This window comes from Podarcis pityusensis (assembly GCF_964106645.2).
Source record: "Podarcis pityusensis genome assembly, chromosome: Z".
Classification (NCBI taxonomy): Eukaryota; Metazoa; Chordata; class Lepidosauria; order Squamata; family Lacertidae; genus Podarcis; species Podarcis pityusensis.
The window spans coordinates 18,790,014-18,802,191 of NC_138044.1; the positions used below are offsets into that span (position 1 = coordinate 18,790,014).

At 45.5% G+C, this 12,178-nt stretch overlaps 1 protein-coding gene across 2 annotated transcripts in view; it reads left to right on the forward strand.

The window, feature by feature from the left end:
• Positions 1–6,276, forward strand: part of QSOX2 (quiescin sulfhydryl oxidase 2) — a 30,143-nt gene extending 23,867 nt beyond the window's left edge. For both annotated transcript variants that reach the window (XM_080989829.1, XM_080989830.1), the window contains exons 10-12: positions 547–697; positions 4,016–4,204; positions 5,543–6,276. In XM_080989829.1, the coding sequence (XP_080845955.1) occupies positions 547–697; positions 4,016–4,204; positions 5,543–6,036 (834 nt within the window). In that variant the 3' untranslated portion in view covers positions 6,037–6,276. The remainder of the gene's footprint in view (positions 1–546; positions 698–4,015; positions 4,205–5,542) is intronic.
• Positions 6,277–12,178: the final 5,902 nt, after the last annotated feature.

Consider the following 12,178-nt stretch of genomic DNA (forward strand, 5'->3'; position numbering starts at 1 on the left):
AGGATTTGAGCACAAGAGCAGTCTCCCCTCTTGCGGTTTCCAGAAAATGGGATTCTGAAGCATTGCTGCCTCTGACTGTGGAGGGCAGCGCATAACCATCCTGGCTAGTAGCCGTTGATAACTCTCCCCTCCATGAATTTGTTGAATCCTCTTTTAAAAGCATCCAAGTTGGTGGTCCTCAGTGCCTCATGTGGGAAGGAATTCCACAGTCAAATAGGACTTTGTTTTATCTGTTCTGAATCTTCCAGCATTCAGCTTCATTGGATGTCCATGAGTTCTAGTGTTGTGAGAGGTAGAAAAACTTTTCATGTTGCCTCTTAACAAACATTTTCTCTAGATTAAGAAGTCCTAAACAGTGCAACCTTTCCTCCTTGGGAACATGTACCATCCCCTTTATCATTTTGGTTGGCCTTTTCCAAACTTTTTCCAAATCTGTAATCCCATTTTTGAGTTGAGGTGATCAGAACTGCATACTGTCTTCCAAAGATTTGTATAATGGCATGATGATACTGGTAGTTTTGTTTAACACATACTGGCTTTTTCTAGATCTCTGGGCTGTTCCTGCCCAGCCGCATCCAGTGGGTCGGGTGCCAGGGCAGCCGGGCAGAGCTGCGGGGATACCCTTGCTCCTTCTGGAAGCTCTTTCATATGCTGACTGTCCAGGCGGCTGTCCGGCCACAGGTCCTGTTCAACACAGGTAGGAGATGGCTGGTCCCTCTGAGAGTCTAAGGCAGCTCTCCAGGGATGCTTTGCACTACCACTCTCATCAGCCTCAGCGTCATTGCTGGCTGGGGCTGATGGGAGCTGTAGTCCAAAGCCTCTCTGGAAGGCACCAGTTACAGGAAGGCTGATTTTAGGAGTGGGGGAGCGGGTCTGGCATCCTTTGGGCATGCACTGCAGTTAGAAGCAGTCAGCTCAAGTGCAACAGAAAGTGTTGGGGTTCTGGGGAAAGCACTAGCCTCCCTGCTTCTTGCAACCATGCACTGAAAGCTGGATCACTTGTTTGCACAGGAGCAGAGTAAGGGAGCTGCCTAAGTGCTGTCTTTGTGTGATGAGCATGTTTGCAAAAACATTTGGCTCAGTCGCAGAAAAGGCTGCGTCATAAAAAGATGAGGAGTGTATGACAGGCTAGAGCTGCAATTCAGCATCATAGAACTGTAGAATTGTAGAGATGGAAGGGACCTCAAGGGCCATCTAGTTCAACCTCCTCCCCACCCAACAGGAATCTTAACAAAAGCATCCATGGCAAATGGCCATCCAAAGTCTGTTTAAAAACTCACAGTGAAGAAGAGTCCTCCACCTTCCAAGGGAGACCATTCCACTGTCAAACAGCTCTTACTGTCAGAAAGGTCCTCTAGTCAGAATCTCCTTTCTTGCCATTTGAATGTGCTGGTTTGGGTCCTCCCCTGCAGAGCAGCAGAAAAGAAGCTTGCTCCATATTTGTGTGACATCCTTTAGATATTTGAAGATGGCTTTCATATATTCTTTAAGTCTCCTGTCCTCCAAGCTAAGCATCCCTAGCTCCCTTCACTGTTCCTCATAAGTCCTTGTTTCCACACATTCCAGCTTCACCATATCTTAAATTGTGGTGCCCTTAAGTGGACACAAGACTCCAGGTGGGGTCTGACCAAGGCAGAATAGTACTATTACTTTCATTGATTGAGACACTACTATTGATGCAATGTAGAATAGCATTAGTTTTTTTGCTGCTGCATCACATTTTTGGCTCATAACAGGACTGCTGAATCTTTCTCACATGTACTGCTGTCAAACCAGATGTCCCCCATGCTTTATTTGTGCATCTGGTTATTCTTGCCTAAGTGCAGAACCTGACATTTGTCCCTATTGAATTTCCTTTCCCAACTCTTCCATTCCAGAGGAAGGTTGAAAGTTGAAGGTCTGCATGTCTCTGTGTGTCTTCCACATACTTTGCCATCCGTTGAAACCAGGCCACATTTTTTTATCGCTTCTTACGGCAAAAGAATTGGGTCAGGCGGCCGGATTAGGTCTTGGGAGGTGTTCCCCCCCCTTATTGCTTGCTTTTAAATCCCATCTACTAAAAAGCCGGATTCTCCCCCTAATCCTGCCAGCCGCAGGTGGGCTTTGATGGGACTTGCCCACTTTAAAGATTAGGGTTACCCTGAATCGCAGTAGTTCGGGGGCGGGTGACGGCAGCTGTTTACACAAGATGCATCCCTCGCCTGGTCAAAGGAAGGAGCCTTTTTCGTGGAGTTTTTCCGTCTGTCTTAAACCCCTCAAGAGTGGTGCAGAGAAATGGTGATCCAAGCAATCCCCTCTGAATAATTCACCCATATTTATCCAGATGAACAGCCCTGTGCTTTGCTGCCCAAGATCTTTCTGCAAATCTTACTGCAAAACGGCTCTATGGAGAGATTTTGAACTCCCTCAGAAGGCAGTGGACTCTCCTTCATTGGCAGTTTCAAAGCAGAATTTGGCCACCTGTCGGGGATGCGTTAGTTATGATTCCCACTTTGCAGGGTGTTAGACCGGGGACTGGATGACAGTTGGGAGTCCCTTTCAATTCTACAATTCTTTACTGCTATGATTCTGTATTCCTCCTTGTTCTATGATTCTATGCTCCACAGGGTAGGACCTAATCCAATGGATTTAAATGAATCATAGTATTGTAGAGCTGGAAAGGATGCTGAGGGTCATCTAGTCCAACCCCCTGCAATGCAGGAACCTCCACCAAAGCATCAGAGACAGGTCCTCTGACAGATGGCCATCCAACCTCTGCTTAAAAACATCCAAAGGAGAGTTTTATCATTTCTCAAAGGAGTCCGTTCCAATGTCAAACAGCTCTTACTATTGGAAAGTTCTTCCTTGTTTACTCAAGTTCTTATAACTTGAATCCATTGGTTCGAGTCCTGCCCTTCAGGGCAGGAGAAATCAAGCTTGCTCCATTGTCCATATGACAGCCTTTTAGATATTTGAAGATGGTTATCATATCTCCTCTCAGTCTCCTCTTTTCCATGCTAAACATACTCACCTCCTTCAACTGTTCCTCTTAAGGCTTGGTTTCCAGAGCCTTGATCATCTTGGTCGCCCTCCATTGCTAATGTTCGAGATTTCCAATATCCTCCTTAAATTGTGGCACTCAGACCTGGACACAGGACTCCAGGTGGGGTCTGACCCAAGGCAGAATAGAGTGGTACTATGATTCCCCTTGATCTGGATCCTATATTTCTGTCGATTCAGCCTAGAATAGCCTTTTTTTTTTTTTTTTTTTTTTTTTTTTTTTGCTGCTGCTGCATTACACTGTTGGCTCATACTAGGACCCCTAGATCCTTTTCACACGTCCTACTAGCAAGCTGGGTGTCCCCCATCTGATATTTGTGCAGCTGGTTCTTCCCACCTAAGTGCAGAACCTGACATTTGTCCCTATTAAAATTTATTCTGTTACTTTGGACCCAGTTCTCCAAACAGTTATGGTCATCTTGAATCCTGATTCTGTCTTCTATGGCATTAGCTAATGAGGAGAAATTAAAAGAAAGGAGATTCCAAGTCAACATTAGGAGTAACTTTCTTATGGTAGGAGCCACTTGACAGTGGAATAGACGCCTGCAGAAGGTGGGGGTCCTGGAGAAGCAGAGCAAGGCTAATAAAAATAATTTAAAAATTAAAAAAATATTTTTGTGTATGTATGTGTGTGACACCCACCCACCCACCCACCCACCCAAAACTCTTCCCTTAATTGCCTAGCTTAAGGCATCTCTCAAATTTCACAACCAATTATTTAAAAATATTTGAAAATGTTAATGTAATCTATATCTTGTGTTCCTTTTCTAATCTGTGGACTTTGTCTGATTATTGCCAACACATTCCACACATTTCCAAGTCCTCCTTCATGATGGATGACAAATCACCCTGTAGTCCCATTTCTATTGAGCTGCAGGTGAATCAGCCCAAATGCAATGGGGGATGTTGATGGGCACCGCTTGTTTTAGAGTTTGGTTTTGATTCAGCCTTGCTGGCCTTCTACCTCTCATTGCAGGTTTTGAAGGCAACCCCCAGGTGGTGCTGCAGGTCCTGAGGAAGTACATTCGGGATTTCTTTGGGTGCCGAGCATGCTCTCAGCACTTTGAAGAGATGGCTGAGGAGTCACTGAAGGATGTGAATACCCTGGATGAGGCCGTGCTGTGGCTCTGGGAGAAGCACAACGTTGTGAACGCCCGTCTGGCAGGTGTGAAAGCAGAACTGGGACAAGATAACCAGTCTTTCCTTGGGCTTTCAGAAAAGGGGAACCCAAATGATCAAGGGGGTGGAGTGACTCCCCCATGAGGAAAGGTTGCAGTGTTTGGGTCTTTTAGTTTAGAGAAAAGACAAGTAAGAAGCAACATGATAAGAGTTTGTAATATTTCTCCCTCTCTCCTGATGCTAGAACTCATGGGCATCTGGTGTCGGAAGGCTTAGTAGAGAGAAAAGAAAGTACTTCTACAGAACTTGCTCCCGAAGGAGGCAATGACAGCCATCAACTTGGATAGCTTTAAGAGAGGATTAGACAAATTCACCAGTCACAGTGGCTATACTCTGTCCGCAGTAAGAGACAGCAATGCCTCTGAAATCCCAGTTGTTGAAAACTGTGGGAGGGGAGAGGGTTTTTGCACTTGGTTTCTGATTGCTGACTTCCCACAAGCAACTGTTCAGCTCCTGTAAGAACAGGATGCTGTCCCAGATGGGCCATTGGCCTGATCCAGCAGGCTCTTATGTTCTATATTCTTATATTAACATATTTATTCATCCAGTAATTCTAACTGACCCACAAAAGTAACTATGCCTGGTCTGTATACCATGCTTAAACCAGAATTTCCCAATTCAAGCAGTCACAGGAAGCTGTGGTCTAACAAGCCATGGCAGTCTCTTCCTCCAAACTGAGAATGGAAGGAAGTGTCCTGGGAAACAGAATGGCAGACTGGAACCTTGAACAAGAGGCACTCTAAGCAGCACCATTGGACTGCAGGGCCCACTTGCGTGGACACCAAGTATTAAAGAGTGAAAGCCATAGCTCCAAAAGTGGAACTTTGATTAAAAACAACAGCATAAAGACATAAGAAGAGCCTGCTGGATCAGGCCAGTGGCCCATCTAGTCCAGCATCTTGTCCTCACAGTGGCCAACTTGTTGGCCCAATGGGAAACCTGCAAGCAGGATCCAAGCACAAGAGCCCTCCCCATTTCTCCACTTGCTTCATAAGGGAGTCACTCCATCCCCTTGATTCTTTTCCATCTCCCTTTTAAAGTAAGCCTACCAGAACTGTCTGCAGCATTCCAAACGTCATTGCACCAAAAATTTGTATTAACAGTATTATTATATTGGCAGTTTGACAAATGATTCGTAAAGCAAATTCACTTTTTTTATTCTTTGGTTTGTAATCCGTCCATCTGACATGAATACTTTAGTTGCAATTCCTTCATTGCAGGGGATTGGGATAGATGGCCTTTTGGGTCCTTTCCAACTCTACAATTATATGATTCTGTGATTCATGCAGGGCTCCTGAACTAATTCTCTGCCCCTTCTTGACAGGCGGCTTGAACGAAGACCCAAAATTCCCTAAACTCCAGTGGCCGACACCAGACATTTGCCCTCTTTGCCACGAAAAAAGAAATGGCCTGCATGCCTGGAACGAAGCCCAAGTCCTTCAGTTCTTGAAGCGCCACTACAGCAGCGACAACATTCTCTACACCTACACTGAGGAGGGATCCAAAGAAGAGGGAGACGAAAACTCCCATAAGAAAAACCTCAGAAAGAATGAAGAATGGATCCCTAATGTGGAACAACAGCTGGATCCTGAGTCTCACGTACTGGACATATTGCTAGCCAAAGACCAAAACAAGCCTTTGGCCAAGGAGGAAAGGAAGTCAGCTGTCTCCTTCCTGGGGATAGGGTTCTCCAATGTCGACATGAGCCTCTGCATTGTCCTTTACATTGCATCCTCTTTCTTCTTGATGATCATGTACTTTTTTTTCCGGATGAGGTCCAAGCGCCGGAAATTGTGGCATCCCCGTCCATACGTTTAGGCCAGAAGGAAGCCCCAGTTTCTCTCTTGGCCTGCAGCTTTAAGGTTTTTGATCAGGGATTTCTTCTTCTTCTCAAAAAGCAGTATTTCTTGTTTTGGGAAAGGGCTTTCCCTCCTTCCAAGTGTTCATCTGCTGCTCTTCCTGGAACTCCCTGTTGTGGGATGGACTGGATTTGAAACATGTGCCTGTAACTGCCAAACACACACATCACACAGACATTAAAGTGTTTCAGACATTAAAGTGTTTCCACTGGTCTTGCACACCTTGGTTTCTTGAAGAAGTGTAGGGAGTTTGTTTTTGAAACAGGTTTCTGAAGGAAACATAGATACTCCTCTTCTATAGCAAATATTTCCTGAATACTCTGCTGTGGGGAGGCTTGCCAATCCAGGATGCCCCAGGTGGGATGCTCAACCTGTTGGAAACATGGATCACTCTGGAATGATGGGGCAGCCAGGGGGCAGCAGCTTGAGAAAGTACTATAAACAATAATAGTATTACGTTATTATTATTATTATTATTATTATTATTATTATTATTATTAAATTTATATCCCAAGTTTTTCCCAGACTGGGATTCTAGGCGACATCCACAAATTAAAACAACATGGATGAAATGTGAAAAGCCAAAAACATCTAAAATATATTATTTAAAAGATAATTCTGTTTTGCTGATTACAGCCTCTGGGAGTTTGTGACCAAGTCTTGTAAATAGGGACGTATGGCAGGGGATTGGAGGAGACTGAAGAATGTGAGCTTGTTTCTTTTGGATTAAGGCTGGTTGCTTGTCTGAGCTGTTTGGAAGCTTGATTGTGAGTTTGTGGGTGTGGCTGTGTGCTCTCCTAGAGCACATGGTCTGAGGGGCTGTGGCCACTGCTGAGAAGAGGACAGGCTGAAGGAGGCAGTAAGTTGGAAGAGGAGTTAGCAGCCAGCAGCAGTTCTGCTTAAATGATTGCAGCTTCTGGGAGCTCATGGACAGGGTGTTTGTGAGGGTGTTTAGTGGGAGAGTTTAAAGGGGAAGCCCAGAGTGCTGTCTCATGGTGTGTGTAGAACCAAGAGACATGGAGCGTGAGGGAGCTGCTGCAGTGACCTGCAACACCTGTGCCATGTTTGTCTTTCTGCTGGAGAACGTACAAAAGTACACTTGTAGCAAGTGCAAGCTGGTTGCCTTGCTGGAAGAGAAGGTCCAGCAACTTGAGGCTGACCTATCCACTCTTGGAACTACTGGGCAAGATCAGGAATTTCTCAATTGACCAGAGTAGACTGTGGTATTATTTCGAGTAGGTTGTCAGCAATATGCTGATGACACACAGCTCTACTCTCCTTTACATCAATCCCAGTAAGACTGAGGCACTGTTATGGGGTGGTTCCCTAAATAGTATGGGTGGGAGGTTGCCTGCTGTTGGTGGGATTACATTCCTTCTTAAGGAGCATATTCAGTGGTACCTCAGGTTACATACGCTTCAGGTTACATATGCTTCAGGTTACAGACTAGCCCAGAGATAGTGCTTCAGGTTAAGAACTTTGCTTCAGGATGAGAACAGAAATTGTGCTCTGGTGGGACGGTGGCAGCAGGAGGCCCCATTAGCTAAAGTGGTGCTTCAGGTTAAGAACAGTTTCAGGTTAAGTACGGACCTCCGGAACGAATTAAGTACTTAACCTGAGGTACCACTGTACATATCTTTGGGGTGCTTCTGGATCCTTTGTGGTTCCTTGAGGATCAGGTGGCCTCAGTGGCTTGGAGTGCCTTCCATCAGCTTCTGCTGGTGGCCCATCTGCACCCCTATCTGGACAGGGATAGCCTAACTCGTTTGTCTATGCTCTGGTAATCTTTAGGTTAGATTACTGCAACCTGTTATATGTGGGGCTGATTCTGAAGATGGTTTGGAAACCTAGCTGGTGCAGAATTCAGCAGCCAGGTTGCTCACTGGGACAAGACTGTTGGGAACATATTTCACTGCTCCTGGCCTGACTGCACTGGCTGCCAATTAGTTTCTGGGCCAAATTTAAAGTGCTGTCTTTGACTTGTAAACCTTAATTGGCTCAGGACCAGAATACAAGGACTAGCTCTTCCCCTATGAACCAGCTAGGACCCTGCAATCATCATCTGAGGCCCTTTGTGTGCTTTCACAAGAGGTCCAGATGCTGGAAACAGGAGAACAGGTCTTTTCCACAGTGGCTTCCTGCTTGTGGGATGCTGTTCCCAAGGAGGCTCACATGGCACCTTCATTACATATCTTTAGGCACCAAACAAAAACATTTTTCAGTAACCAGACCTTTGGCTGATTAACATTATATGGTCTTTTAAATGTGTTTGTGGGAGGAGGGTTATTGTTTTTGTTTTATTGTGTATTTTGTGTTCTCATTTTGCATTTGTGAACTGTCCTGTGATCTTCAGACCAAGGCTGTTACACAAATTTATTAAATAATAAAAAAGAAAGAAGATTGCCCATTCCAGGAGATGAATCCCTGGAGGAATGTGGCACATGGAAGCAGAATTGTTGGCAGCCATGCTGTGTCACTGGAACTGCAATATCCATGCCGTGCCCTCACCTTGAACAGTGATTCTGCACCAAGGGAGTAAGGATAGCAGTTGCAGACCTCAGAACACACTGAGGAGGCTGTGGGAGATACTATGTACAAAACAAACCTGTCACTCCCCAGAGGAGGAAGAGAAGTGTGGGGGTAATAGGTGACTCACAGCTGAGGGGGACAGAGGCAGAATGTGTGGAAGTAACAGTATATCCCGGAGGGGGGCAGACAAGCTGCTTTCCAGGTGCAAAGAATGTGACAGAGAAGTTGCCAAGTCTTATAAAGCCCACTGACCACAACCCCTTCCTCTAGATTCATGTACAGTGGTACCTTGGGTTACATACGCTTCAGGTTACATACACTTCAGGTTACAGACTCTGCTAACCCAGAAATAGTGCTTCAGGTTAAGAACTTTGCTTCAGGATGAGAACAGAAATCGTGCTCCGGTGGCACGGCGGCAGCAGGAGGCCCCATTAGCTAAAGTGGTGCTTCAGGTTAAGAACAGTTTCAGGTTAAGAACGGACCTGCAGAACGAATTAAGTACTTAACCCGAGGTACCCCTGTAGGTGCAAATAAAACTGCCAGACACAGCCTTCAGCGTATAGCAGGGGACTCTGGGCAGGAAGCTGAAGGCCCTTGGAGCACTGGTGGTTTTTTCAAAACTCCTTCCTGTTGAAGGAAGTGCCCCAGGAAGAGAGGAGAAAATACCTGAAGTAAACCACTAGCTGCTCAGGTGGTGTTATCAGGAAAGTTTGGCTTCTTGGACCATGGTCTCTGCTTCTTTGAGGAAGGCCTTCTGGCAGGAAATGGGTTGACAAGAATGTGCTTGCTAAGGGTCTCGAGAACCTGATAAGGGGAGCTGTAAGCTAAATCTTGAGGGGGAGGGAGACAATACAGTGGTACCTCGGGTTACAGATGCTTCAGGTTACAGACTCCGCTAACCCAGAAATAGTACCTCCCGTTAAGAACTTTGTTTCAGGATGAGAACAGAAATCGTGCTCTGGCGGCGCGGCAGCCCCATTAGCTAATCTGGTACCTCAGGTTAAGAACAGTTTCAGGTTAAGAACTGACCTCTAGAACGAATTAAGTTCTTAACCCGAGGTACCACTGTATTACAGACCTCAGAGGAACACCTGCTTCTGGGGATAATAGCTTCATCAATGCACAAGAAACTGAGTTGGTGCTCCAGAAACCTACTAAAGGGATTGAAGTTGGCCTTAACAGCTCTGGAGTGTAGGACTCCAATGGTTTCCAGTTGCAAGAAAGGAGATTCCAAATAAACACCAGGGAGAACTTTCTGGCAGTAAGAGCTGTTCTATAGCGGCTTGGAACTTCTTGGAAGGTTGTAGACTCTCCTTTGAAGGTTTTTCAGCAGAGGTTGGCTGGACATCTGTCATGGATGCTTTAGTTGATTTTCCTGCATTGCAGGAGGTTAGACTAGATGACCCCCAGCGTCCCTTCCAATTGTATAATTATACGATTCTATGAATAGGTAAAAAGTAATTAAACCATAAAAGATTAAAACAAATTAAAACAAAGGCACATACAGCAGTATGAGAAGCCATTGTTGTTATTTTCAGTTCCCAAAGACCTGCTGGAATAATACTGTGTTTACCTTCCAGGGGAAGGACAGCAAGGAAGAACCCAGTCTAATTTCACTAGGATGGGAGTGCCAAAGTTGTCTGGGAGCAGTAACCAAGAATACAATCTTTCAGACACAGTGGACATTTAAACCCTAAGCCTTCCCACAAAGGATCCTGGACACTATAGTTTGTTGAGGGTGCTGGAAACTAGATTTGTGATAGGTAAACAACAGATCCCAAGATTTATTGGGAGAAGCCACACGCTTTAAATACATGGGAAAGGCTGCTGTGGACTAGGCCCTTCCAACATGGACAACGTTTTAGAAAAAGGAAATGGGTGTTAAGTGAGCTTCCCTGTGGTCAGTGGAGCTTGATCTCAAGAGGTTTGTGGTTCTGATTTTGTTTTGAGATTTTGCAGGCAGTTTTGCAAATCCACATGGTGTTTAGCTACCAAGTTTTCAAGGAACATTCTTTCCTTGGAGGTTTTTAAGCAGAGGTTGGATGGCCATCTGTCAGGGATGCTTTAGTTGTGATCCCTGCATTGAAGGGGGTTGGGCTAGATGACCCTTGGGGGTTCCTCCGAACCCTACAATTCTATTATTCTAACCTGCCATCTGCATGTTTCTCCTATCTGAGTTACGAGCCACATTCACTTCCCTTTTTTATGTGCTGCTTTCACAGCCTCCATTTAAATCACAGAACCGTAGAGTTGGAAGGGACAGCAAGGGCTATCTAGTCCAACCCCCTGGATGTAGTTTGCATGTTTGATTCCACCCCTCTTTCTTACCTGTAAGGTACTTGGTTCTTTGCTCTCTGGCACCACCTGCTGCCCAAAGCAGGTGGTGGTTTTTGTCCTCTTGTAACTGCCTCCCTTTTGCCCCTCTTTCACTTGACCCCAGCAAAAGAGTGCTCTTATACTGAGATCCTGCTCAGGGGCTTCCCTCTGGAGCATCTGGTTGGCCACTGTGAGTATATTATGTGCACCACCTTGGAAGAAAAGTGGGATAGAATAGCAATCAATCAATCAATCAATCAATCAATCAATCAATCAATCCCCTTTGGTGAACCTGTACACTCTGGAAGGCAGCAGAAAATGAATCTGCTTCAGGATTGAATAGTTGGTGAAGAGAAGGGTTGAAGAAGGGAGGTTCTCCCATGCCTTCCTAGAATTTAAGCACCAGTTATCCTGCTCTGATTAGTATGCAAGCTTTCTTCACATAGGATCAGAATTGTATAGCTGGAAGGCACTCCAAGGGCTATCTAGCCCAACCCCCGCCATGCGGGAATCCCAACTAGCATCCTTGACATCTGGCTATCCAAGCTCTGCTTAAAAACCTCCAATAAAAATGAGGGAGAAGCTGGATTCTGGTTGGAAGCAACAGAGGCTACCCAACTCACTTAGAGACTACACTCTTGATTTGTGTAGGGTTTGCTCCTTAACCATTTCTTTTCCCCAAGATATCCTGCAAGACTGTGGAGGTTTGATGAGCCCCATGTGCCCCTTAATTCCCTCTACAGCACATGCAGAAACTGCCTTCTTCACCGTTGGACCCACTATTGGTCTCATCTGAAGTCCCTAACTCAGAGCTTTCCAAACCTTTCATGCTGGTGACACACTTTTTAGACGTGCATCATTTTGTGACACAGTAATTAAATTTTACTAGCAAAGCAGGGGTTAGACTAGTGAATTTCCAGCTCTGCAAGGAGTGTGAGGAGTGTTCACACGACACACCTACGCACATGAAACCTCTACCCTAATTCATCAAGGGTTTGAGATACATCAGCTACTCTCACCTGGTTTAGCCAGCCAGTCAAAGTAATTTAATGGGGTGTGGCTGCTGTTACAAGATGACAGCATCTAGGAGCCACAGGTAAGAGCTGAGGACAGGGTGGGGACCAAAGGCGGGCAAACTATCCCAGAAGGAGCAGGACATGTTCTCCACCAGAGGTATTACTCCTCCTCTAACACCTCATATACCCTGGGTTATTGTTATTTATGGTCACAATCAATGATCTTGGCAATATCACAGA